Source organism: Populus euphratica, unplaced genomic scaffold (assembly GCF_000495115.2).
Source record: "Populus euphratica unplaced genomic scaffold, PopEup_1.0 scaffold16.1, whole genome shotgun sequence".
NCBI lineage: Eukaryota > Viridiplantae > Streptophyta > Magnoliopsida > Malpighiales > Salicaceae > Populus > Populus euphratica.
This window is the reverse complement of record NW_011499882.1, coordinates 1,040,831-1,065,142: the sequence shown is the minus strand read 5'-3', so window position 1 is coordinate 1,065,142 and position 24,312 is coordinate 1,040,831. Positions and strand designations below refer to the sequence as shown.

General features: G+C 31.2%; 2 protein-coding genes and 3 pseudogenes across 4 annotated transcripts; 1 reads left to right on the top strand and 4 right to left on the bottom strand.

Moving 5' to 3' along the window:
• Window positions 1-4,790: 4,790 nt before the first annotated feature.
• Window positions 4,791-6,469, bottom strand: LOC105129711 (peroxidase 66-like; annotated as a pseudogene).
• A 1,696-nt stretch (window positions 6,470-8,165) lies between these two features.
• Window positions 8,166-9,552, bottom strand: LOC105129618 (transcription factor TCP19-like). 3 transcript variants are annotated; one of them, XM_011031749.1, is made up of 2 exons: window positions 9,089-9,552; window positions 8,166-8,929 (listed from the first exon to the last, which is right to left on the bottom strand). In XM_011031749.1, the coding sequence occupies exons 1-2, from the start codon at window positions 9,510-9,512 to the stop codon at window positions 8,574-8,576; spliced, it is 780 nt and encodes a 259-aa protein (XP_011030051.1). In that variant the 5' UTR covers window positions 9,513-9,552; the 3' UTR covers window positions 8,166-8,573. The 3 variants fall into 3 exon arrangements, with proteins under 3 accessions (XP_011030051.1, XP_011030052.1, XP_011030053.1); XM_011031750.1 differs by having other exon boundaries at window positions 8,166-9,254; window positions 9,365-9,436; XM_011031751.1 differs by having other exon boundaries at window positions 8,166-9,250; window positions 9,361-9,432.
• A 2,535-nt stretch (window positions 9,553-12,087) lies between these two features.
• Window positions 12,088-15,018, top strand: LOC105129617 (pentatricopeptide repeat-containing protein At4g38010-like). The gene is given in 4 exon segments (XM_011031747.1): window positions 12,088-14,011; window positions 14,013-14,070; window positions 14,215-14,323; window positions 14,406-15,018. Coding segments are annotated over 3 exon segments (1,866 nt in total). The 5' UTR covers window positions 12,088-12,263; the 3' UTR covers window positions 14,275-14,323; window positions 14,406-15,018.
• A 764-nt stretch (window positions 15,019-15,782) lies between these two features.
• On the bottom strand, window positions 15,783-20,926 carry LOC105129710 (protein HOTHEAD-like; annotated as a pseudogene).
• Window positions 20,927-22,394: 1,468 nt separating this feature from the next.
• Window positions 22,395-24,203, bottom strand: LOC105129709 (protein HOTHEAD-like; annotated as a pseudogene).
• Between the last annotated feature and the right edge of the window lie 109 nt (window positions 24,204-24,312).

The following is a 24,312-nucleotide window of genomic DNA, read 5'->3' as shown; positions in this document are numbered from 1 at the left end:
ATATATCTATTTTTTAGTTTTTTAGTTTTTTATTTTGTTATTATTAACAAATTTTTATTTATTTATTTATTTAAATGATTATCAGTTTATTAGATTAGAAGTTTGCATGAATTTTTTTTATTTGTACTTTATAATTTTTTTTAGAAAATAGCTTTCATACCATGTTTTTTTTTAAAGAAAAATTTAGGACCTGTGGTGGCGCGTAGGTGAAATAGTTAATGTGTATGTCTACGTTGTATTTTGTTGAATTTAATTACGTAATCCTATCTATAGGATAAAATAATTATTGATACATCAATCATTAAATGCAAAATCATTTTATTGAAAATTATTTTACAATTTATTTTTTAAAAAGTTTTTAAAAATAATCATAGCGAGATAATCCTGTCATAAGAAAAAAAAACTAAAATTTTTACTGTTAAAATTTTCTTTGGATTATTAAAATTTATATAATGTTTTTATATTATTTATTTTTACATTCATATTCACATTTTAGTTTGGACATTAACTAAAACCAAATTCTTGTCTCATATATTTTAAAATTACACTTTTCGCATTAATTTATTATTACGTTTAGAGAAATAAACTTCCTTATATATGAATTCTAAGATTCAAAATCAATAATTCTAAAAAACAATAAACTAAATATTATTGACCACTTGGATCTTTTGCTTGCATGAAAATGCCCGGGTGGTTGAAATCAACTCTTTATGTAGTGCAGGGATTACAGTGAATATTTGTTTTTTACTTAAAATATATTAAAATAATATTTTATTTATTTATTTTTAACATTAATAAAACATAAAAAATAAAAATTTATTAATTTAAAAAATACGGTCTAACCGCACTTCCAAATCACACATTAAGTATGAGGATGTAGAATATTAGAACTTTATGGGTCTATTTAAAATTATTTTAAAAATTATTTTTATTTTTATAATATTCTGCAGCCTTGTATAGAGGTTTTTTCATTTGTTTTATTCAATAAATTTTATATATATCAATTTTTATTACAAATCAATTTTTATAAATAAATTCATCAAATACAATAGGATAAATAAATTATATTATGCTATTAAATATCTTGGTATATATCTATTTTTTAGTTTTTTAGTTTTTTATTTTGTTATTATTAACAAATTTTTATTTATTTATTTATTTAAATGATTATCAGTTTATTAGATTAGAAGTTTGCATGAATTTTTTTTATTTGTACTTTATAATTTTTTTTAGAAAATAGCTTTCATACCATGTTTTTTTTAAAAGAAAAATTTAGGACCTGTGGTGGCGCGTAGGTGAAATAGTTAATGTGTATGTCTACGTTGTATTTTGTTGAATTTAATTACGTAATCCTATCTATAGGATAAAATAATTATTGATACATCAATCATTAAATGCAAAATCATTTTATTGAAAATTATTTTACAATTTATTTTTTAAAAAGTTTTTAAAAATAATCATAGCGAGATAATCCTGTCATAAGAAAAAAAAACTAAAATTTTTACTGTTAAAATTTTCTTTGGATTATTAAAATTTATATAATGTTTTTATATTATTTATTTTTACATTCATATTCACATTTTAGTTTGGACATTAACTAAAACCAAATTCTTGTCTCATATATTTTAAAATTACACTTTTCGCATTAATTTATTATTACGTTTAGAGAAATAAACTTCCTTATATATGAATTCTAAGATTCAAAATCAATAATTCTAAAAAACAATAAACTAAATATTATTGACCACTTGGATCTTTTGCTTGCATGAAAATGCCCGGGTGGTTGAAATCAACTCTTTATGTAGTGCAGGGATTACAGTGAATATTTGTTTTTTACTTAAAATATATTAAAATAATATTTTATTTATTTATTTTTAACATTAATAAAACATAAAAAATAAAAATTTATTAATTTAAAAAATACGGTCTAACCGCACTTCCAAATCACACATTAAGTATGAGGATGTAGAATATTAGAACTTTATGGGTCAATTTAAAATTATTTTTATTTAAAAATAAATTAAAATATTTTTTTATTTTTTATATTAGTATATTAAAACAATACAAAATCACCAAATTTTTTTAATTTAAAGCTAAATTGTTTTTAAAAAAATTAAAAATATAATTGGTTGAGGCCTTACTCCACATGGTTAAAGTACAGAGATAGGCAGATTGACACATGGGATAAAAAAATAAAAGGTCACTTTAGTCCCCACTCCCTAATAATTATTATCTGGATTTCAAATCAGTCCTTGAAAAGTTAGTTTTGCATAATTAAGGTTTTAGCCTCCAAACCACCCTTAACTTGTAAGATTATTTTAAACAAATTATTAATGTTTGGGTTAATTTAAATTATTTCCTTATGAACTTTCTTTGAAATCTTGAAGGACAACTTGAGAATATAATCACTTATCAACTAGAATATCAAGAATAATTATTTTTATGTTTTTATTGAGTAATTTAATTAATAAATTAGCTTCTTAAACTCATATGTTAAATATTTGAAATATTAATAATATTATCACAAAATATACATCTTTTATTTTTATTTTGATGTGAAAAATATGTTTTTAAAATTATTTAAAACACAGATATAATCCTAAATTAGTATGAAAACAACTCTCACCTGTTAAGAGAGAAAAATCTAAATTATACTAAAAATGCTAATATTTTGATTAATAACTTATTTGTTATCATGTCAAGCAATTCATTATCAAATCTTGTTTAAGCATGGGATGAAAGAAGAAGATGAATAATTCTCAATTATTTATTTAACTAGTTGATTAATATTAATATAATTTTATGAGTTCCAATTTTATAGTCCTTTTAAAATATGGTCCATGCTACCTTTTTTTTTTGCTTAGGAAAGAAGTATATTAATTAGAATATTATATTTGATTAATATGGTTCCTACTTTAAACATTCAAAATGATACCTTTGAATATAAAATTCAATATGACAATTAATTTCATTGAAGAGTTTTTATGTTTGCATGCATGGCCATGGGAATAGTTGATTTATTCAAGTGGTACACCTAAAACAAAAACACTGTACCAGAAAGAATTATAGTTATCAAATTTAAACATTTCATCCGGATAACATCTGTGTTATAAATAAGGAAGATCAATTCTATTTTTTAAAAAAAATTAAAATAATATTATTTTAATAAATAAAAAAATTTATAGATTAAGAACCTGGTTTTAATCAAGCTAGTAGGTTTATCTAAATTTTTTTATCAGATTAACCTGATTTTTTCTTTGATTTAGGTTAGCAGGTACTGAATTCACCTATTAGGTTATTAGGTTGATCTATAATTTACAATTATAAAAATAGGCAACTAATATATCAATAACATGGAAATACCATCTTTAGTTGATTTTTTCAAATGATACACCTCCAAAAAAAATACAATAATAATATTTATAATTATAAAATTTGACTTGAGCATCAACATGAAACAAGGCTCGAGTTAAGAGTTGAACTAAAAATAATTAGTAAAAAATATTGAAACAATATCGTTTTAACAAAATAAAATCAATGGATTAAGTGCTAAGTTTTGACTTGGTCAACTTGGATTTTTGACCAAGTCAACTTAATTATTTTCTTTTATTTTTTCTTTAATTTGAATAATAAGATTTCGGATCAATTAGATTAGGCTAATCAAAGTTTTACAACTATGAAAATAATAAATTTAAAGGCAACTCATACATGAATAATATTAAAATATCAAATTTAATTCAAAACATATCAACGACAAGCAAAGGCAAAGGCATGTTAAAGGCTTGGGTGGGCTATAGCCTAAGTCAAGATTTTATCATTATTTTTTTAATTAGTTGTATGTAAAATAAATTTATAATTTTTTATTGTGTTATAAAAAAATTCTAAAAATCTGCGTGAAACCTTTTAATATGATGTTTTAGTTTGGGTTAAAATTTGATAATTTTTAGAGAAATTTAAAAATGTAATAAAAAATCATAATTTGATTAATTTTATATCATTGGGCATAATTTTTAATCCAACTATCAGATTGAGTTGAAATTTTACAAGGGATCTTAAAATATATTGAATAAATTATAATTAAAATCTTAGGATGAATGTAGCTTGGTAGTGCTAACAAAAAAAAGACCATTAAATAAAAGCAAAATGAATCATTAAGGATAAAATAATTATTTGTCAATAAAAAATAAAATAAATCAATCTTTCTTTCTTTTATATGTTGTCGACTTGGTAGAAGCAAAATAAAAAAAGAAAAGAAAAGAAAAGGCGAGAGAGGAATAGAGAAAAGTAAAGAAAAAAATATAAAAAAAATTCAGAGAAAAAAATAAAAAAATGAGAATAACCTTAGAAACTTACAAAGTTCAACTTATAAAACACTAATATAAGAAAGAATCAAGTGAAGGAAGGAAGAATTGAGAAAGAAAAAAATTTAATTACTTTATTTTCTCATTGACATGAGATTGTTATTTTATTTTGATTCAGGGGTTGTTACAATATTGATTCAGATTCGATTATAAATTAATTATATTTCACAAAACATCGAATAATGTAACTTTAATAGTAAATTTATTTTTACTTTCATTTTAATTTTATTTTTAATATTTTAGATAATATATTTAAATTAAAATTTTACTGTTAACTTTAAAAATTGATATACATAAATTAATAATTAATTTAAAAAAAATATATATTTATATATTTATTAATAGCCAACAGTAAGAAAAATTGACTCCTTCCTCGACTGCAAAGGAAATAATTTTTTTTGCCTGGAAATGTACTCACTTCCCTCTCAATTAATTGACCACTTGGCAATTAAGTCTCACTTCTCCGTTTTCAATCACCCCGACATTTCCAAGTTTTACCGACATTTCCAAGTTTTACCATTGACGCTGCAAATCCTCTGAAGAACAAACTTTGATCGCTGGCAAATGATTCAACAATCCATCTTGTCGATCTGTTCCGAAGACACCTTTTCCTTCTACAACTCTCTTGTAATAATCATTATCGAAAGTTGATGAGGTCGAGCTTGTCGAGGAATTCTCCTGCATTATCATCCTTGTTTGGTTTAGGGCATTTCTTCTGTAGATTCTCGGCGAACTGAGTATGCATGCTTGGATCAACATCATGAACTGAACTAAAGTTTTGAAATCGGGATAGCTTCAAAAGAAGAGCAATGCGAGGATCCTGAAGTATGGTCTCCTGATAAAGCTACCAAGTCTGACTCCTAGACGTCTCTAGACCAAAGCTTTGAATTAGCTGAGTAACCTTGAAGTTTGGAGCTGGTAGGTTGATTGTATCATTAGCTTTTGACACCCTTCCATCTTTCCTTCCTGTCAGCACATTCCAAGAAGGTCCTCCAGACTGATGAAAACATCACAAGTGAGATGATATTAAAAGAAAACTAAAATATTTTTCCATTTAATTGTGTGTGTGTGTATGGACATGCACGTAAGATTGTGTTGGAAGCATTTGTTTTCTTTTTACCATGGCGACTACATCTCTCGCTGCTATGGCTATGATATTAGTACATGAAACCGTGCGTGGACAAGCCATTTCGAGCTTAGCTTTGGCATCATCAGTCACGTAAAATGATCGAACTGAGACATTGGGAGGGCCATCTTTCTCTGCTTGGTTTCCGGGAGTAGAATCCAATAAAATCGATGAATCCCATCCCTGTATCAAGAAGTATCAGTAAGATCATATATATATATATTATTTACTGTTTTCTACATTGGCTACTCGGTGTAAAGACTACTATCATGTATTTGTTTACACATGTGCCAAGAGAGGAATTACATACCCTTACGAAGCAGTCATGGAAGAACATCCTAATTCCCAAGGATACGAGCTGCAGGGACATTAGGATCATGCATGGAAGCATTAAGGAATGTCTTAGGCGACGTTGTTTCCTGGATAATGATTTTTTTTGAAAAATATTTTTTTTAAAAAAAATTATTTTTTAATATTTGGTAGTATAATAAAAAATAAGTTAGAAAACACATTCTAGTATTTAGTTATTTCTGGAAAATAACTTATTGATATTTTATTTTTTAAAATTTATTAAAATAATAAAAAACAAATCTTACAAATTAAAAAGTTGAATAAGAATAAAATTAAAAAATATATTTTTTATAAATTATTTCAAATAAAATAAATAATAATCAAAATATTAGAGACACGTCTAAAAAATAAAAAAATTAAAAGATAAATAAATTAACATAATAATAATTAACGTTTCATAAATTATTTCAAATAAAATAAATAATAATCAAAAGAATAAAGATTAAATTTGATGGATAAAATTTTTTAGTTAAAAATGATAAGAGAAAAATAAATAAAATTTTTAAAAATAAAAATAAAAATTAATATAAAAATAAAATTTTAAAAAATAAAATTAAAAAAATATTCAAAACAAAACATTAAAAGAAAAGGTAGTTGTAAAAGACGATAAGATTGCTGCGAAAGCAGCCATATTCAGTCTTTTGATTCTAAAGGTAGAAGAATGGATATCTAATCATGATTTGAACGTCCATGGAATTGCACTCGAGACTCAAGTTACTCAAGACATGCGCATAAAAAACGAGTTTTCATCTAGATTTTATACCCTTTCAAGTTACTCAAGACTCAAGAGCATTATTCAAGTCCTACGATGAACAAAAGTTTTAGCTTTAGATTGAAAATACACAAAAAATAAATTAAAATAAAAAATAAATTAATTTTTTTAAAAACACGGTCACATTATACTAGAAAATAAATTAAAAGAGAGTTTAGATACAGAGAGTTTGGATCCATGAAGGGTTGAATCTAAAGGAGCTGTCACAAAGAAATGAAATTGCAAATGTATCAATTTAAATTTGAGTATGGACCAGTGATTGACTTAAAACAAAAATATCAATTCAAATTTTTTTATATAATATTAAAATAATAATATATTACATCAACCTAAATTATAAAATTATAAAATAACATAAGTCTAAATAAGTTAATTTATAAAACTTGTAATTTATATTATGAAACTAAGATAATTTTATAAAAACCAATATAAAATATAAAAACCTAATAAATATTGAAATTAAAAAAATAATTTTAACACGTTAAATATTTAATATGGATTATAAGACTAAGATAGTTATAAAAAAATAATAAATTATAAAGTTATTTTTTAATAAATCAAGGGTTGAATAGTAAAATTAAAAAATATATAATTTTTTTAAATATTATTTTACAGAAATGTTCTAGGTGGGATTTGACTGAAATTTTTGAAACAAAACAAAACTCTAAAAAAATTAAAATATTTTATTTTATTTTTTACTTTAAATTAATATTTTTAATATTTTTAGATCATTTTAACTTGCTAATATAAAAAATAATTTTTTAAAAAATAAAAATAATATTATTTTAATATATTTTTAAATAAAAAAATATTTTAAAAAATAATAAAAATATGTAATAAATAAACTCTAATTTTATTTGGATTTGTTCTGTTTTTCGAATAAAATCCACCGGACATGAGGAAACAGAATGGACACCTTTGTTTTTTTTTTTTAAAAAAAAAATTAACCCATCGGTCCTATGCAAATCAACACCGCTTGCCTAAAAATCAGCGGGACCCACCTTGCATGCGCAAGGCAAACCTTATGTTTTTCAAGTTTTTTTTTGCTTTCAGGGATTTTTCTTGTATTTGGTAAAGATATCTTAAATACTCTCGAGACCGAAGTCAAAATAAAAGAAGATAAAGCTTCAGTTTTGATTTTTTTTTTTTTAAAAAAACTTATTTCAAATTAAATCAATTCAAATCAAGTTTGAGTAAGTTTCCGTGTCATTGAATTAATCCATCACAATTCATTAAGTTTGTAATTGTGATTTTAATATGTTTTAATAATTTTTTTTAGATTTAAGGAAATCATACCCTTTAAAAAACATATTTTATAAATTTAGATAAATAAATAAAATCTTAATTATTTCAAATTTTTATATAAAACATATGTTTTGATGATGATATAAAACCATGATAAAAATGTACTTTTAAGTACTAATCATTACACCACATTCTTTGAAAACAAAAAAAATAATTTAATATATTATAAAAAAATTATAATTATCACCACACTTTTTTCATTTTATTTTTTTGCTAAAAATGGTCAACTTTTCCCAACATACCGTATAGGTTGACCAAACCAAACTTTCCATAAAGAACCGGGAGAAAAGAATCAATGATAAGAACAAAGTGAAGACAAAAGGGCTTAACATCCAAAAATCCCACAATGATAACAAACAAAACCAAAATAAAAACCATGTTCTTGTACTAGAACCTAAGAACAAACAAACAAACAAAAAAAAACCGCTCCCTTATCGTAAAACACTGTCACTACTGCATTAACATTTGTGGTGACCCCCCAAGTTGATTAAACGCAAGCCAGTCATCTCAAAATGCAAGATTCTGACCATGGTGCTTGTTGATGATCATGATTCACACGATGGCCCAGACATTCTCCTTCTTATCATAAATCTCCAAAGAAAAATCCCTTAACGTTTGCGAGCCGCCGCCGCCGCCGCCCCCAGTACTAGCACTCGTGCTACTTGATCCTGAGTGAGGAACTCATTGACCCAATGTTATTAGAAGGTGACCCACCTGACCCCAGCGACCCACCTCCACCAAAACCAACACCAACATTACCAGCCAATTGGACCCCAGGCTGCATAGCAGAAACAAGGCTAGAAATAGGCTTCGCAGCCATATTAAAACATGGAGTTGTACTGGCAGCAGGAAAAGCCCAAAATGGAGCCTGATTAGACTCACCAACACCAACACTAACACTACTCCCTTGTGGGAACAGAAGAGTCCCCATTGGCCAAATTGGCACCAGCCCTTGTGGACTTGTACTAGCAATAGGAGCCAAACCTGAAGAAACTGAATTCTGATGAGCGGCTTCTGTAAGATCAACAAAATCACTATTACAAGGTCTCTTACGTTTTTTATTAGGCACCAAACCAACAGCATCAATGTCCGCTTCAGCTGTTGTTCTAGGTGGTGTTTCAGTTGGGATTTTTAACGTTCCATTAACAGAAACAGCAATAGCAGGTACTGTACCTGTACCTGTTGCTGCAATTATTGCTGCCTCTGCGTGTTCAAGCAACCAACTTATTGTCTCACCCTCAGACTTGTGACCTAGTTCTCGAGTTAACTGGAAAATCCTGGCTGCACATGTTGCTGGCATCCGAACTCTCCGTCCTCGACCTTCTACTTTTGTGTGCCTGTCTTTTCTGTTCCTCTTTGCTGCAATTACCACTTGCTGTTGCTTTCTCTGTACTTGATGTAAAACAAGAGAAGAAGAAGAAGAACCGTTGTTGATTCTTTCATTGTTGTCGTGTTCCTCAAATTCTTGGCTTTCTTCTGGGTCTGTTAAGTTATCGTCTTTGAGTTCTGGCTGGCTAGAGAGACTTGCTGTGGTTATGCTCTGTTCTTTGTCTATTTTTTCAAGGGTACGGTGGTGGTGGTGGGGTGGTGAGTCCATGGTTAAAAAAGAAATTGAGAAAAACCTAGAAAAAATTAACTAGGACCCACGAAAATATTGATGAAACCCAGATTGAATCAACTTTAATTTTAGTGAAATTCAAAAATTTCTTTAAGCCCTAGCCCCCCTTATCTTTGCAGAGAGGGACCCTCAAACCAGATTATATATTTGGGGAAGAAGAAGCATCAACGGATGGGATTGTGACACGTGGTGGACCTATCTTGGATAAGATGAAGATGAACTGTTTGCGGTGTTTTTTCAATTTGGCCTAGGTTGGGTAAGTAATTAATAATTATTTTTCAAATTAGGATTTTGTGGTGGTTAAAAATTAGATAATTTTGAATTTTCCGTATCAATTCAACCTATTATCATAATCGGGAGACATTCATTTGTAAAACTCTCATGAATGTGATAATATCTTCCCTTTGATCCATTTGTTCTGAGAAAACTAATTTGAATTATGAAAAATAGTTGTTTTTTTACTGATATAGGTTAAAGAATAAAATTCATTTGCCTGTTTTTCGTTGTGAATTAAATTTAATATTATCCTCTTAACTTGGCAAGTGAAAATAATAATTAAATGATAGATAAAAATATATAGTTTTAATTAAAATAAATATTTAAAATAAAATAGTTTTTATAGATATTGAGACAATAATATATTTAATTAATAAAAATAAATCCGAATTAATTTGTTAATTTGCATGTTGGGTTATGAAATCTTAATGATTGTATAAAAAAATAAATCAAAATAATTTATAAAATTTAATTTTTTATAAATTAAATGTTAAATGATAAAATTAAAAAAATCAATAAAAAAATAAAAAAAACCTTAGTTAATCCGGGTTAACCTAGTAAACTCGTGACTTGAATCATAAAACTACAATAACTTAATAAAGAGAAAATTGTAATAAATTATAAAACTTAATTTCCAATCATGATAAAATTAAAAAAATCAATAAAAAAATAAAAAAAACCTTAGTTAATCCGGGTTAACCTAGTAAACTTGTGACTTGAGTAATAAAACTAGAATAACTTAATAAAGAGAAAATTGTAACAAATTATGAAACTTAATTTCCAATCAATCCAATATTAAAAAATAAATTTGAAAAAAGAACTAACTAAAAAATGACTCTATTCAACCATATTAACTCATTAAATTTATCATCCAAATCATGAAATAATAATAACAAAAAAAACCAGAAAAAATCAAAAAGTTTAATTAGTAATCAACCAAATATTAATTAAATTAAAAAGTCAATTGGAGAAAAAACAATTGAGTCAATTTATTTAATTAGTCAAACTTTAGAAAAAAATTATAAAAAATGATGAAATTATAAAGTGTAATATTCAATAAGTCTAATATTAAAAGATAAAATTAAAAATTAATAAGTCTAATATTAAAAAATAAAATTAAAAAAATTATTGTGAAAAAATAAAAATACTCATTATATTTAAGCTTAAATTTTTTATTTTAAGGATATTCTTATTATTTAATTATAAGTTTTTATTGTTTATTATTTTTATATATATTTGTTTACATATTAAATTGTCTCCTAGTTTCAACTAGAATAACCAAAAAATTATTATGAAAATACTAAAAAACCTTTTGATACACTTTCTTTTACATTCAGGTAAATTTAAGATATTTTCATTGTGTAGTCAAGATGGAAAAATAATTATTTCTTACTCTATTTAGTAATGATAAATAAGCTATGTGAAATTTTTTTAATGTTTTTATAAGTTTATATAATGTTTTTCAGATGTAGAAGCAAGAAAACATTATCCCAAGAATTATAATAATGAATTTAAAACTACAATACTTTTTAAAGGGATTTTAGTTCTTTTTAATTATTAAGATTTGACTGAGAAATATTCTGGCTATATATCATAATCTAACAAATAACCAAACTAAGATTACATTTTTATTTGAAAATGCTTCATTTTAATTAAAACAACTTATTTTAGGAAAAAAATAAAAAAATAAATTGATTTATAATCCAGGAGTTGATATGATGATCCAATAACCACGCTCTTCATTGGATCAAACGCGGAGTTGTGTCATAATATGACTTATTTCTCCATTCATTTTTTTTATATAGATTTGAGAAAGGCATTCAAAAGCTCTTTTTTTTTTTATTTATCAAATTTAGCAGCCACCTAAAATAACCTCGCAAAAAAATTAATTAGCATTCACCACAACAGTTAGTTAACGAATTGGGTTTCTATTAATAATCTGCATTGAGCTGAACTTAATTGTTAATGAAAAACTTTTTTTAATTCTCGAGCACCTTGCTTAAATTCATCAAAAGAATATTTTATTAAACAAATGAATTTCTTGATTTTCAACACTTTCAGCTATTTCACCAAAACAAATATAATATGTAGGAGTTGAAATTTCACAATAAAAATATTTGATGGTTTTGAAAGGAAAAATGTAATCGAGAACATATAAACTTTCTTAGATTCAATTAATAAAGAATAATCTAGAAACTAAAATAAAATTTACCATGTAATTGGAGGACTAATTTTGAGATTTGTCAAAAAAAAATATTACCACCATAGTCACTGGTTTGTTGAATCGCGAATTGCAACTGCTTAAACAATAGTCACTGATTTTCGAATGTTGACTCCAGTTTCAGTGTCCTTCGTACATGTTCACTCCAATATTTTGTCTTGCAAAAATCAATGGTTTTTTCTTACATTCTTTGTTCTTCACATAGGAGAATTTAGTTATCAAGAAGTAAGAATATGAGCAAGATTAAGCATTATCTGAAACGGGTTCTTTTAGACAGCATTCAGAGATGCAAAAAGTTGATAACTTTCAAGAAAATCCATGCACAGTTGATAACATCAGGGGTTGTTTCTAATGACTTTGTTGTCAACAGGGTTGTTGAGTTCTTTGCAAAAGGTCCTAACTTTGTTGATTATGCATGTGATTTTTTGAATGAATATGATTGGAAAGTCAGCTCATTTCCATTCAATGCCTTGGTTTCTGGTTACGCTATTGGTGATAGGCCCAAGACTGCATTCTTAGTTTATAGAAGGATAGTGAAAGATGGGTTTTTGCCTGATATGTTTACTTTCCCTGCTGTATTGAAATCATGTGCTAAGTTTGTGGGGATTGGTGAGGGTAGGCAGGTTCATGGGGTGATTATTAAGATGGGTTTTGTATGTAATATCTATGTTGAAAATTCTCTTGTTCATTTTTACAGTGTTTGTAAGAGTTTTGGTGATGCTAGCAGATTGTTTGATGAAATGCTTGTGAGAGATGTGGTTTCTTGGACTGGTGTTATATCAGGGTATGTGAGAGCAGGCTTGTTTGATGAGGCTGTGGTTTTGTTTTTGAGGATGGATGTTGAGCCTAATGCTGCAACTTTTGTTAGCGTATTAGTTGCTTGTGGGAGAAAGGGGTATTTGAGTGTAGGGAAGGGGATTCACGGGTTGAGTTTCAAGAGTGCGTTTGGGGTAGGTTTGGAGGTTAGCAATGCTCTTATGGATATGTATGTGAAGTGTGGGTGTTTGCCTGGAGCAAAACAAGTATTTGATGAGCTTGCTGAGAAGGACATTGTTTCTTGGACCAGTATTATAAGTGGATTGGTGCAATGCAATTGTCCGAAGGAGGCTTTGGAGTTGTTTCAGGATATGCAAAGCTCTGGTATTGAGCCTGATGGGATTATACTTACCAGTGTGCTTTCAGCCTGTGCCAGTCTTGGAGCTCTTGATTATGGCAGATGGGTTCATGAGCACATCGACCGCAAGGCAATCAAGTGGGATATTCAGGTTGGAACTGCTATGGTTGACATGTATGCAAAGTGTGGATGTATAGAGAAGTCAATGCAGATCTTTGATGGAATGCCTCATAAGAATGTTTTGACATGGAATGCATTGCTAAATGGCTTGGCTATGCACGGGCATGCCTACAAGGTACTTGAACTTTTCGAAGAAATGGTTAGGGTAGGCATGAGGCCAAATGAGGTGACATTTCTAGCAATTTTGACAGCCTGCTGCCACTGTGGCTTGGTCAATGAAGGGCGTCAGTACTTTAATTGGATGAAAAGTCAGCAATATAATCTTCCTCCGAGGTTAGAACACTATGGATGCATGGTGGACTTACTTTGTAGGGCTAGACTCTTGGATGAGGCGTTGGAATTGACAAAGGCTATGCCCATGTCACCTGATGTTCGGATAATGGGAGCTCTTCTTAGTGCTTGCAAGGAAAATGGGAATGCGGAACTGCCACAAGAAATACTAGACCGGTTTGTAGAGTTAGACTCTCATGATAGTGGCGTTTATGTGCTGCTTTCCAATATACATGCTATCAATCAAAGATGGGATGATGTCACGAGAATAAGGAGATTGATGAAGGAGAAAGGTATTAAAAAACCCCCAGGGTCAACTGTTATAGAGTTGGATGGCAAGGCTCATGAGTTCATCGTTGGAGATACAAGACATCCTCAGGACAAGCGCATTCGTTTATTGTTAAAAATCCTATCAGATCAAATCTTTCTTGAAGAGCATCGTGAACACTCATTCTTCATACAATCACACTTCTGTGGTAAGTGCTGTTTTCATGTACTTTTTGTTTCACATTCTCACAACTGATGCATTAATACTCATGCTCTCTTGATAACACACTGCTTCAGAAGTATTAAGGGAAACTGAGGCTGCGATCATGGTCTAACGAGCTGATCTTTTGCAGCAGCTTGAGTCGATCAAGACTTCTCAACATGCAGTACTGAGGTGGAGGAGGAGACTTTGAGCAAGTCATTAGAAAAGACTCAGGGGGGGTATCAGCACGTCAAGAGCAGGTAAGCATGCACTGACGTGGAGAAGGAGACTTTGAGCAAGTCATTAGAAAGGACTCGGGGGGTATCAGCACGTCAAGAGCAGGTACTCTGAAGTATTGTCCAGGATTGAAGACCTCGAAAAGGAGCTAAATGATCTGAAAGCTAATTGAGCTAACAGGCTAAAATATGCTATAGAAAAAGGAAGGGTGGAAGGCATCGATAGTTTCAAAGCCTCGAAGGAATTCCAGAATGAGCTTGTTGAGTTTTCTGAGGGAGGTCTGAGGTACATGTTAAAGTCGTGCTTGTCACCATGCTCATCCGAATATCCCAAAGTCACTTTTAATTTTCTGACCAAGGAGCTTCTTGGAGAAAAACAAGACCAGCCTGAATTCACTGAGAACGTTAAGGAGGAAAATTCCATTCCTACCCCCCCCAACAAACTTCCTCTGAGCCACCTCTTCCCGATCAGTATAATACTTTGGAGTTCTTCCAGAGCTCGTCTGTAAAAACACCCATGAGAAGACAACGTTGTCATTCTCGGAGCTGCAGCAGAAAAGGCCCAGCTTCTGATAATTAGATCGTAGTTTTTAAGTTTGTGCAATTTATTTTTGTAACTTTTGAACTTGTGGGGGTGGATTTTGTGAATTCTTTCTTTGATTTATGGATTTGATATCACGTTACTTTCATTTTGAATATGAATTCTATTTTAATTCAAATACTCTCACATTCAAAAGTTGAACTTGTAAATTTATTCCTTTTACTCATGCTTTTGTATATTTACTCATCTCTTGTAGCCATATTATACCAGGATACAAAAAAAAAAGAGGGTTAAATTAATAAAAAAATAAAAAATCCTGAGTTAATTTAATTCATCGTAGTTTTTAAGTTTGTGCAATTTATTTTCGTAACTTTTGAACTTATGGGGGTGGATTTTGTGAATTCTTTTTTTGATTTATGGATTTGATATTTCATTACTTTCATTTTGAATATGAATTCTATTTTAATTCAAATACTCTCACATTCAAAAGTTGAACTTGTAAATTTATTCCTTTTACTCATGCTTTTGTATATTTACTCATCTCTTGTAGCCATATTATACCAGGATACGAAAAAATAAAATAAAATCAAAGTTAAATTAATAAAAAGACAATAAAAAATCCTGAGTTAATTTAATTCACCTGTGATTTGATATAAAAAAGAAAAGCAAAAAAAATTTATAAAGTTAAACTCAATCAAAACAGGATAATCTTTAAAATTAATGATTCTGAGTCATGTTATTAAAAAAAAATCATGAAGTAAAACTTTTAATAATAATAAAAAAAATCAATATCAATTTAAACAACTAGAACGATCTAGAATAAGTGTTGAATGTGCTTGCTTTACCTTTTCTGTGGACACCGAAAATGAGACCAAAGTAAGAAATCAGGTAGTGAAAATGACACCCCAAGTCCCCACATCAAACTTGAAAATCTCGGCCAATTTGTTGCTGCCAATCAACGCCAAAGCAGCGACAAACCCGCATATTATTATCAAGCAGCTAGCTAGCCCATCGTTCAACCATGCACAGAACACCAAGCAGTGACAGCAACGAACCCACCAAGCATACCGTTACAAACATCAGTACCATTCCAGTGACCAGACTAAACATTGGCATGACTCTTGAGAACTGATGACTATGGCCTTGATCATCTACTCTTATCTGGCTGTTGCTTTAATTTCATACGAGGCCCTTTTTGTATTTTGAGATGGAAGTGCTCGCCCTCTACAGCCCTCCAGCCCTCCTTTTTTGCTCATTAATGCATACAAATGAAAGAATTTCGAAAGAACTACATAGTAGTAGTTGCTTTCCTCATTAATTTGCATCAATACAAGAGAAAAATGGAACACCAAAGACATTTATTTCATCCTCAATTCAAAAGAAGACCAGAAGAGAACATATTTTGTTTGGGGAAATGTGGATCTTTCATGCAATAAATTGCTATATTTCCATCTACTGTAGAATTATTTCGGAGAGATACATAAATATTGAGAATTAATTCAATAAAGTTCCTTGTGGGAAACTCCTTATCTACCTCAAAAATAAATAAATAAATAGCAATATACTTTTAATGTTTAATAATGTTTTGGCCATGTAAAAAAAAAAGAAAACTTGGAAATTTATAATATTTTTTTTTAAAGAAGAATTCTTCACTTTGCACTCTTGAAATATGTATAACGTTTAGGACAACACACTATCAAACAAATATTTCTTAATCAGTAAATAAATTTTTCTTGAGTTCAAAACTTGTGATGGTTATTGGTTAGAACTCAAATGTTACACCCATAAAATTACATGCACTAGAGATCTATACAATATCAATTACATGCACAAGAGATCTATATTACATGCTTAGCCAAAATTACATGCACTAGAGATCTATATTTTGTCAAAAAAAAAAAGTTCATAACAATTTTTGTTTAAATAAATAATAATTAAGATTCTTTTCATTGATTTAGTCTATATTTTTTTTAATAAAAAAAAAAGGTTCTCTTTGCATATATATTTACAAAGAAGACCGTCTTAAAGAATCCCTAATATCCATAATATATTCTATGATTTTGCTTAGCCAAAAGTTTTCGATCCAGAGTCTTGAAATCATACGTGCAAGAGTGCTCGTCAGCGTATCTATGTCTCCTACATAACGTGTTCCCTCACTAATTACTAATTAATTACATTGGACACAAACAGTCTATACCTCTCCTAATTAAATCCTAATCCGAAACAAATACAAAGACTTTTTTAGTCTCCAAATCAAAGTAAAAAATCCAAATCTGGCCCAAATCCAACGTCCTTAGCACTAAGGATAAGTTTTGTGTGTATATATACATGTTGGCATATCTTGTTCGACATAGAAATTAAGCTAAATCTTTTGATTTTAAGATTCTCTTGCCAGTTGCTTTACAAAACGATTACTGCTAGATCATCATAATTTGCAGAAAATGTCTTCTTTGATTTCGGATGATAATATTTTTGATCTATTGAGGGATGAAAGAGGCGATATTGATGTGGCAAAATTGGTCTCTAAAGCTGAAGCCTTGGCCAAGAAAAAGAAGGAACAACGAAGGCTAGAGAAACTAATTGCTCGTAATGACAGTAAAGTTTCGGATGGTGATCTTGCAACTAAGAAAAATTTGGTGGTGGTGTATAGCCATGACACTGATGAACAAGAGGAGAAAAGGAAGGAGGATTATTTTTATGATAACAAGGAGATTGATGGGAAGATTGTAGCCCAAGAAAAGGCTGAACCCAGAAAAGAAAAGGAAAAGAATGGTGAGTTTGTGAAGGACTTAGAGGACAAAAGGAGAGACCTCAACAACAAGAAGAAAGTGAAGAATCACAAGCTTGATTTGAACGAAAAAGAAGAGGCTGAGATTTCGGAGGAGACCAAACGGAGTGACGCTGGCAACATGAGGCCTGTCGAGAAGAAGAAGCTCAAGAAGGGCAATAAAAAGGAAAAGAAGGAAGTTGAAGGGTCAACAGGTGTAGTGAAAGGCTTGTTCCTGGTCTTGCATGAAGCTGTGACTGTGGTAGTTTTCATGGCTTTAGGTGCAATGATGTATAGCACCTGGAAGGAGCTATGAAAGCATGAACTTTAGTTCTGTTTAAGGTTTTTGGTTTATTGCTTTACCTTTCTTAGAATTTAATTTTGGGATTACATTTTCACAAATCTAGTATCTGTTGTTAAATTTTAATATCTATCTTGTATGAATTAATTTTTTATTTCCTTCTACGTATCTTGAACAATCAGTAAGAGTTTTTTTTTTTTTTTTAATAATAGTTTAAGCAAAAACAGTCACAGGAAAACTCTCCTTTGGCAAGCCTATATTGGGATCAAGATTCTCGCATACCCTCTCAGCTTGAAGCTATAGGCACCATTAGTAATTTCTGCCAAGAAAGAGAGGTGCCCTGCAACTCTTTTGCTAGAGAATTGATGTTTAAGGACAATATTATGGTTTTCCTGATTTCCTCAACAAGCTTCATAAACACTCGGATGGGTTGCTGAAGATGGAATAAACTCTTGAAGTATTGGCATATGCTATGAATAACGCTATGGATATCCGTTTCAAAAGGCTACCCCCGCTCCCCCCAGTAAAGGAGCTACTTCTTCATGGTACCGGGACATATTCTGTTATTTTCTGTGCCTTCTATCTTGGTTACAACCTTATAAACCTATTGATTAATAAAATTAAGTTCCTTTAGCAATGCTAATTCGGGGAATATTTACAATTAGTTCTTACCTTCCAAGCATCATGGCGAGTGGATAAATATTGAACCATCAGTAACCTTAAGGCCATCCACATCAAGAGCCTTGTAATCATGATCAACAAGCTTCCCAACTTGACGGTATGGCCATGACAGTGTCTGTTCCAAGGAAAATGTTGTACCAAAATGTCTTGGTCTCTGGTTCAGAGGGAGCCTCGCAGTCAAGTCAAGGAGAGCTTCCACTGGCATATTTCGAGAGTTCTCTGGAAATAGCAACATTTATGACGGTTATCATGCCTTGAACACGCATTTTTAGGCCTTCGGGTTCCTTGAAGTAGATAAATGTGACAGAAGGGTTTGTCGTTAGGATTCCTGGTCCTGAGTTTGAGTTCGCCGGTTGAGAGTGGACCGATTACCTTCTCTAGAATCCTTCCACTCTGCATGGATGGATCGGCAAGGAAAATGAAGTAGCAACAGCTCTAGACATTGCTTCTGGTGTCACTGCAGAGGGCTTTCCTGTTTTGAGTGACCAAAACCCTGATGAGAGCACGCAGAACTAAGAGTGTAAAAGCATAATTGATTGGCTGTCACCGTGCAATCTTTGACCATGTATGTACATACAAATCATTGATGAATTTAGCTTTCCACTAGAGATTAGGTTATTAACAGTTTTTAAATTTATTTTCTTATGGGCCAAACTTTATAAGCTATAAACGTGATGTAAGTTAACTCATAGCCTTCAAGAGATCTCTGAGTCGTAACTGGAATAGAGCTTGTACCACTGGATGTTCAATTTAGTTGCCAGAACTAGCAATGCCCACAACTTGGATGAGTGAGACCTCAACTGAGATAGGGGAGGGAATGGATAGTACATTCATTGGATTATCAGTCACCCCTCGGCCAACCATGAGCTGGTCTACCACCACTGGGATGCCATGATCCTGAAGATGAGAGCCAGGTCCATTTCCACTCAGCATCAGTAGTGGGCTTCCTATTGCCCCAGCTGACAAGATGTAATTTGCAACAAATTCGCCTCAACTGTTTTTTGATAATAGACATTTTGGACATCATGCTTGTGCTTTTTGTATGGTCTTTTTCTCTGTTTTGGATTTGCTTGGTGATGATGGAACTTGGATTCAGAACAAGAAAAAATAACTAATGACAACTTCAGAAACATGCATGCTGTGAATTCAAGAAATTTTACAAATTGTTGGATCATGTTATGAGCTATACAATAGATATGAATTATTTCAAAAAATTATGGAATTTTAGTAAAAAGGTCTTGGTGATAAATTGGAAGATATGTCAAAATCTAGGTAGAATACAACAGGAAGAGCAGAGATATTTCCTTCAGCAAGTCTCCTTTTTGTTTCCTTTAAGAAATCAGTAATCTAATTTGCCCAGTAGAATGCTCCAAGATAGAGTGCCTTATAAGATGGAAATGTAGAATGGTTTTAATCAATTTGAGGTGGATTTGTTTCTCATTAGTTTAAAGACTCTGAGATGGCCATCTTGCCGAATACGTTTTGTAGCTAGCTTGACTGCTTTAATGGCTTAATCTATCGTGACTGAAGCTTTGTCAGCTTGAAATTTGATAGATGACTACTTAAAAGCCATGAAGAAGAAAAGCTGTCCTCATCAACATAAAAAATAAATAAAAAGAGGCTGTAGCTTCAAGATTACGAGTAAGAAAGCTTAGAAAGAACAACACATCCAGTATTAGCAAGCCATCCTCGAAATCAACCCGCATTTTGGAGCACTGCAAAGATCAAAATTTTCCGTGGCAAACTCATCCTTACAGTTAGAATAGGGGAAATGATATGGTTCCTATTCAAATGATCTTTAGATATTTTGCTTGATTTTGCTAACTTCAATTAGTAGTGATTTCGTGTACTTGTATCGATTTTAGTTTTGAAATATTGTCATAATCTTTTTTTTTTAGAAATATTTATTTCCTTCTACAAGTGTTTTGCTGTGATTATTACTCCTTGATCGGATGCTCAAACCAATAGTATTTTCAGACCAATTTAAGTCCTAATGTATGCTTCACTTTAATCTTCCGAGTTTTCATTTTATACTATAATAACTCCAACAACTAGTACAAAACCTAAGACTCTCAAACCTATGGATCTGTCTTAGTTGATTTTGTCTGTTTTCGTTGAAACATTGCTTATAGGAGTTAGAAAAAAAGCTTTTGAAACCAACTGAGAGGAAATGACGAAAAGAAATTTATCACCTTTTGCATAGGTAGGCAGCAGAGCAACGGTCTGCTACGATGGCATTTTCTTGAGCACGTTAGTTTAAGCTAAAACAGTCACAGGGCAACTCTCCTTTGGCAAGCCACTGAGATCAAATTCTGCAATGTTTGCAACAATCACCATTGCTTGCCAAGCAAGAGGTGCCCTACAACTGGTTTGCTTATCAAAGTCTGATACCTCTATCTATCTTGCTGCTTCTGGTTTTTGCAGATTCCCCGACTAAGCTTTATAAACACTTTGATGGGTCACTAAGTTTGGCATAGACCATTGAAGTAATGGGATATGCCATGGATAATGCTGTGGATATCCTTCTCAAGAGGTTAGGGAGGGTATATCTGGCAGACATCTTTCTCTTCATCTGTGTCTTGAAAAAGCTATTTGTGAGAAAATATGAGAGTTTCTCTCTCTTTTTGTCCCTTGATTTGAAGCTAGAAAAGGAAAAGAAAAAGGAAGGGCAGTTGAGAGGAGAATCAGGAGGTGCTCCTTCATGCTATGAAGATGAACAAGTCATAAGAACCTTATGCTTAGCCAGTGATATTCTCTTTCTTTTCATTTACTTTATTGTGCTGGCCTTTCGGTGTATGGAAGTTCAAATAGGTTAGTGTTTGCGTAACTTTCTTAGCTCTCTTGTAAGCAAAGTTATTCCCCTCTGAATTTCAATTGGCATTCAGCTTCAGACATGGTTGATTTCCCCTGCATTTTACCTTTTGTATACAATCTTACAATTCAATTTGTCTACGTTACTTGGGTGGTCATAAACCTATAATCATTGTACAGACTTTTTTTTCAATCTTGTATCCAACAAGATATTGGTCCAGAAGAAAAGATGATTTTATTTCAAGAAAATTTCTCCACATTTTACTTGCTGGATCAAGAAACAGTTATTGCCTTTATGTTTCAAGAAAAGTGTAAAAGATACTACTGATAGCAGATCACAAGGTGATCTTATTCGTCTATTGTTTCGAAAATCATACATGGACTGATTATATTGCTTAAAATCATATGTACAGGAGCAGTTGTCCAAATAATTTGCACATTAAAAGAAAATCGTCCATTAATTTTCCCAAAATTTCATGTGCTAAATCCCAGCGGTATGTATTTTCAGTATCTTTACATATTGATATTGAAAATTACAAAATACATAGCATGTTAAGGATTTTGATTGGTGGTGTTCTGATTGTTACATAGCATGTTAAGGATTTTGATTGGTGGTGTTCTGATTGTTATTTATTGAAAGTTAAACACACTGACACAATATTTAATGTGATTTAACAAATCACCTACATCTATGAAAAGTATTCATATTATTATAGATAAATAAAAAATAAAATACAAATATAAAAAAAAAGAGGATCACATTCACTCTACTCGACTCTTATTTTTTATTGTTGCACATCCAGTAGGGCTGCTACTATCGACAGCTCTTTACTTTTTCTCTTGATTTCTTATATTATGCTCTCTTTCTTATTTTGCTGTTCTTTCGATATTTATTTATAGATATCAATAACAAGACAACTTGACCATAAATTATAGCATAAATGATGGCAATATATGGATTCCATCATTTTATTAATAGTTAATGTAACTTGTTTGATAATAATACACCTATGTTTTTGACAATAACATTTTTTTAAAAAAAAAATAAACTGTAAATATACTATGATTACTGAACATTAATGATAACAATCCCTACACAGCACACGACTGATATGATTTTCAAAAGCGTAGGAAGAACTCATTGTCTACTTCCGCCCTTGCATAAGTCTCTCATACAGAATCCTCCTCCCCATACGCATCACAAAATTAAATAAATACAACTGTGAATACAATTTTCCATTGGCAATGCTAATTAAGAACAAAGTTGCTGCAATTGAATGTTAGTATGTTACCTTCCTAGCATCATAACAGTAGCTTGAGGAGTGGTCCCAGGTGGATCAATGAAAGTGGAACCATCAACAACCCTTAGTTTATCCACGCCGAGGACTTTGTAATCATTGTCGACAACCTTGCAGACTTGGCAGCCTCTATGGTAATGCCATATGGTCATGACAGTATCTGTGCAAAATTGTTCCAAGGAAATTGCTGTACTAAAATGTCTTGGTCTCAGGTTGACAGGCAAATTCACCATCAAGTCGATGAGAGCTTGCACCGGCATATCTTTGTGTCGGAATTTTGAAAATGCTCTTCAATTTACTACTTCTATAAAGGTCCTCATGCCTTGAAATCACCTGTTGAAGTCCTGTGGTTCTTTGAAGTAGTGAAACTTGACAGAAGGGTTATCATGCGGGTTTGTAGTCCTGAGCTTGAGCTCACCTGTGGCGACTGGACCGATTATCTTCTCAAGAATTACTCCACCCTGTAGAGTTTCAGTCACAAGGGAATTTAAGGTTTCAATAGCTCTATACATGGCTTCTGCTGTCATTGCAGAGGGCTGACCTGTCTGCACATGGGACCAAGTGAAGTTGTTAGCAGAAAAAGAACACAGAAGCGTTGTTAAGCAAAGCTTTGTAAATTACCTCATTTAAATGCAACTCATATTTCGTAATAAACTGGTGAACCCAAGAGTAAGCAAAGCTCAAACCACTAGCTTTTTCAATATGGCTGTCAAACTTGGTGATGCCCACAACTTGGATGAGTGAGACTTCAACTGGGAGAGGGGAAGGGATGAACAAAAGATTCATTGGATTATCAGCCATCCCTTGACCAACCATGGGCTGATCCACCACTACTGAGATGCCATGAGCTTGAAGATGGTTAGCAGGTCCAATACCACTTACCATCAATAGTTGGGGACTTCTTAGTGCACCTGCTGATATGATTATCTCATTCTTGAAGCTCCTCCCCAAGTATGCCCAGTGCTTGAGGCCTGATGAATCTTCAAAAACCACGCCATATGCTCTAGGTCTTGGCCATGGTTTTCCTCTATTAGCAATGTTCAATTACATTGTAATGGAATTTAATACTATGAAATTGGATTAGAAATGTAACTTGCCAACGAATTTTATGGTTTTGTTTCACCTGTTTCTGTATATTAAGATCTCATGAACGGTAGCTTGCAAATAAACTGAAATATCCCTTTGCTCGGCATACTCTTAACAAATCAGCAGCAGTGTGTCTATGACCGTACTTGTCAAAAATCGACCCTCCAACTTTAGTCCCATGAATATGATCATATGTAAATCCATTGTAAGGCAACACTCCAACTTCTATCAACCATTGCAACATTGGTGGCTCTCATGCATTAGACTTATCAACGAATTCTGGATTCCACCCAGCTTTCCTCACATGGTCAACACTCGCGAGTGTAAAATCCTGCATTCAAGGCGCTTCCTGTTGGGAATTTCGACCGGTGATGTTCTGATACTTGCTCATAGGAGAGCCAAGCACACTGACACAATATTTAACGTGATTCGGCAAAATCGCCTACATCCACGGGAGAAATCAATATATTTAGAGATAGAGAAAGAATACAAAACAAATACATGGAGGAGGAGGATTACACCCTCTCA

Coding starts and splice junctions, on each gene's coding strand:
- LOC105129618 (XM_011031749.1), bottom strand. CDS start 9,512: ATGGACTCACCACCCCACCACCACCACCGTACCCTTGAAAAAATAGAC. Junction 8,930..9,088: donor AATTGCAGCAACAGGTACAG/GTACAGTACCTG, acceptor TTGATCTTACAG/AAGCCGCTCATCAGAATTCA.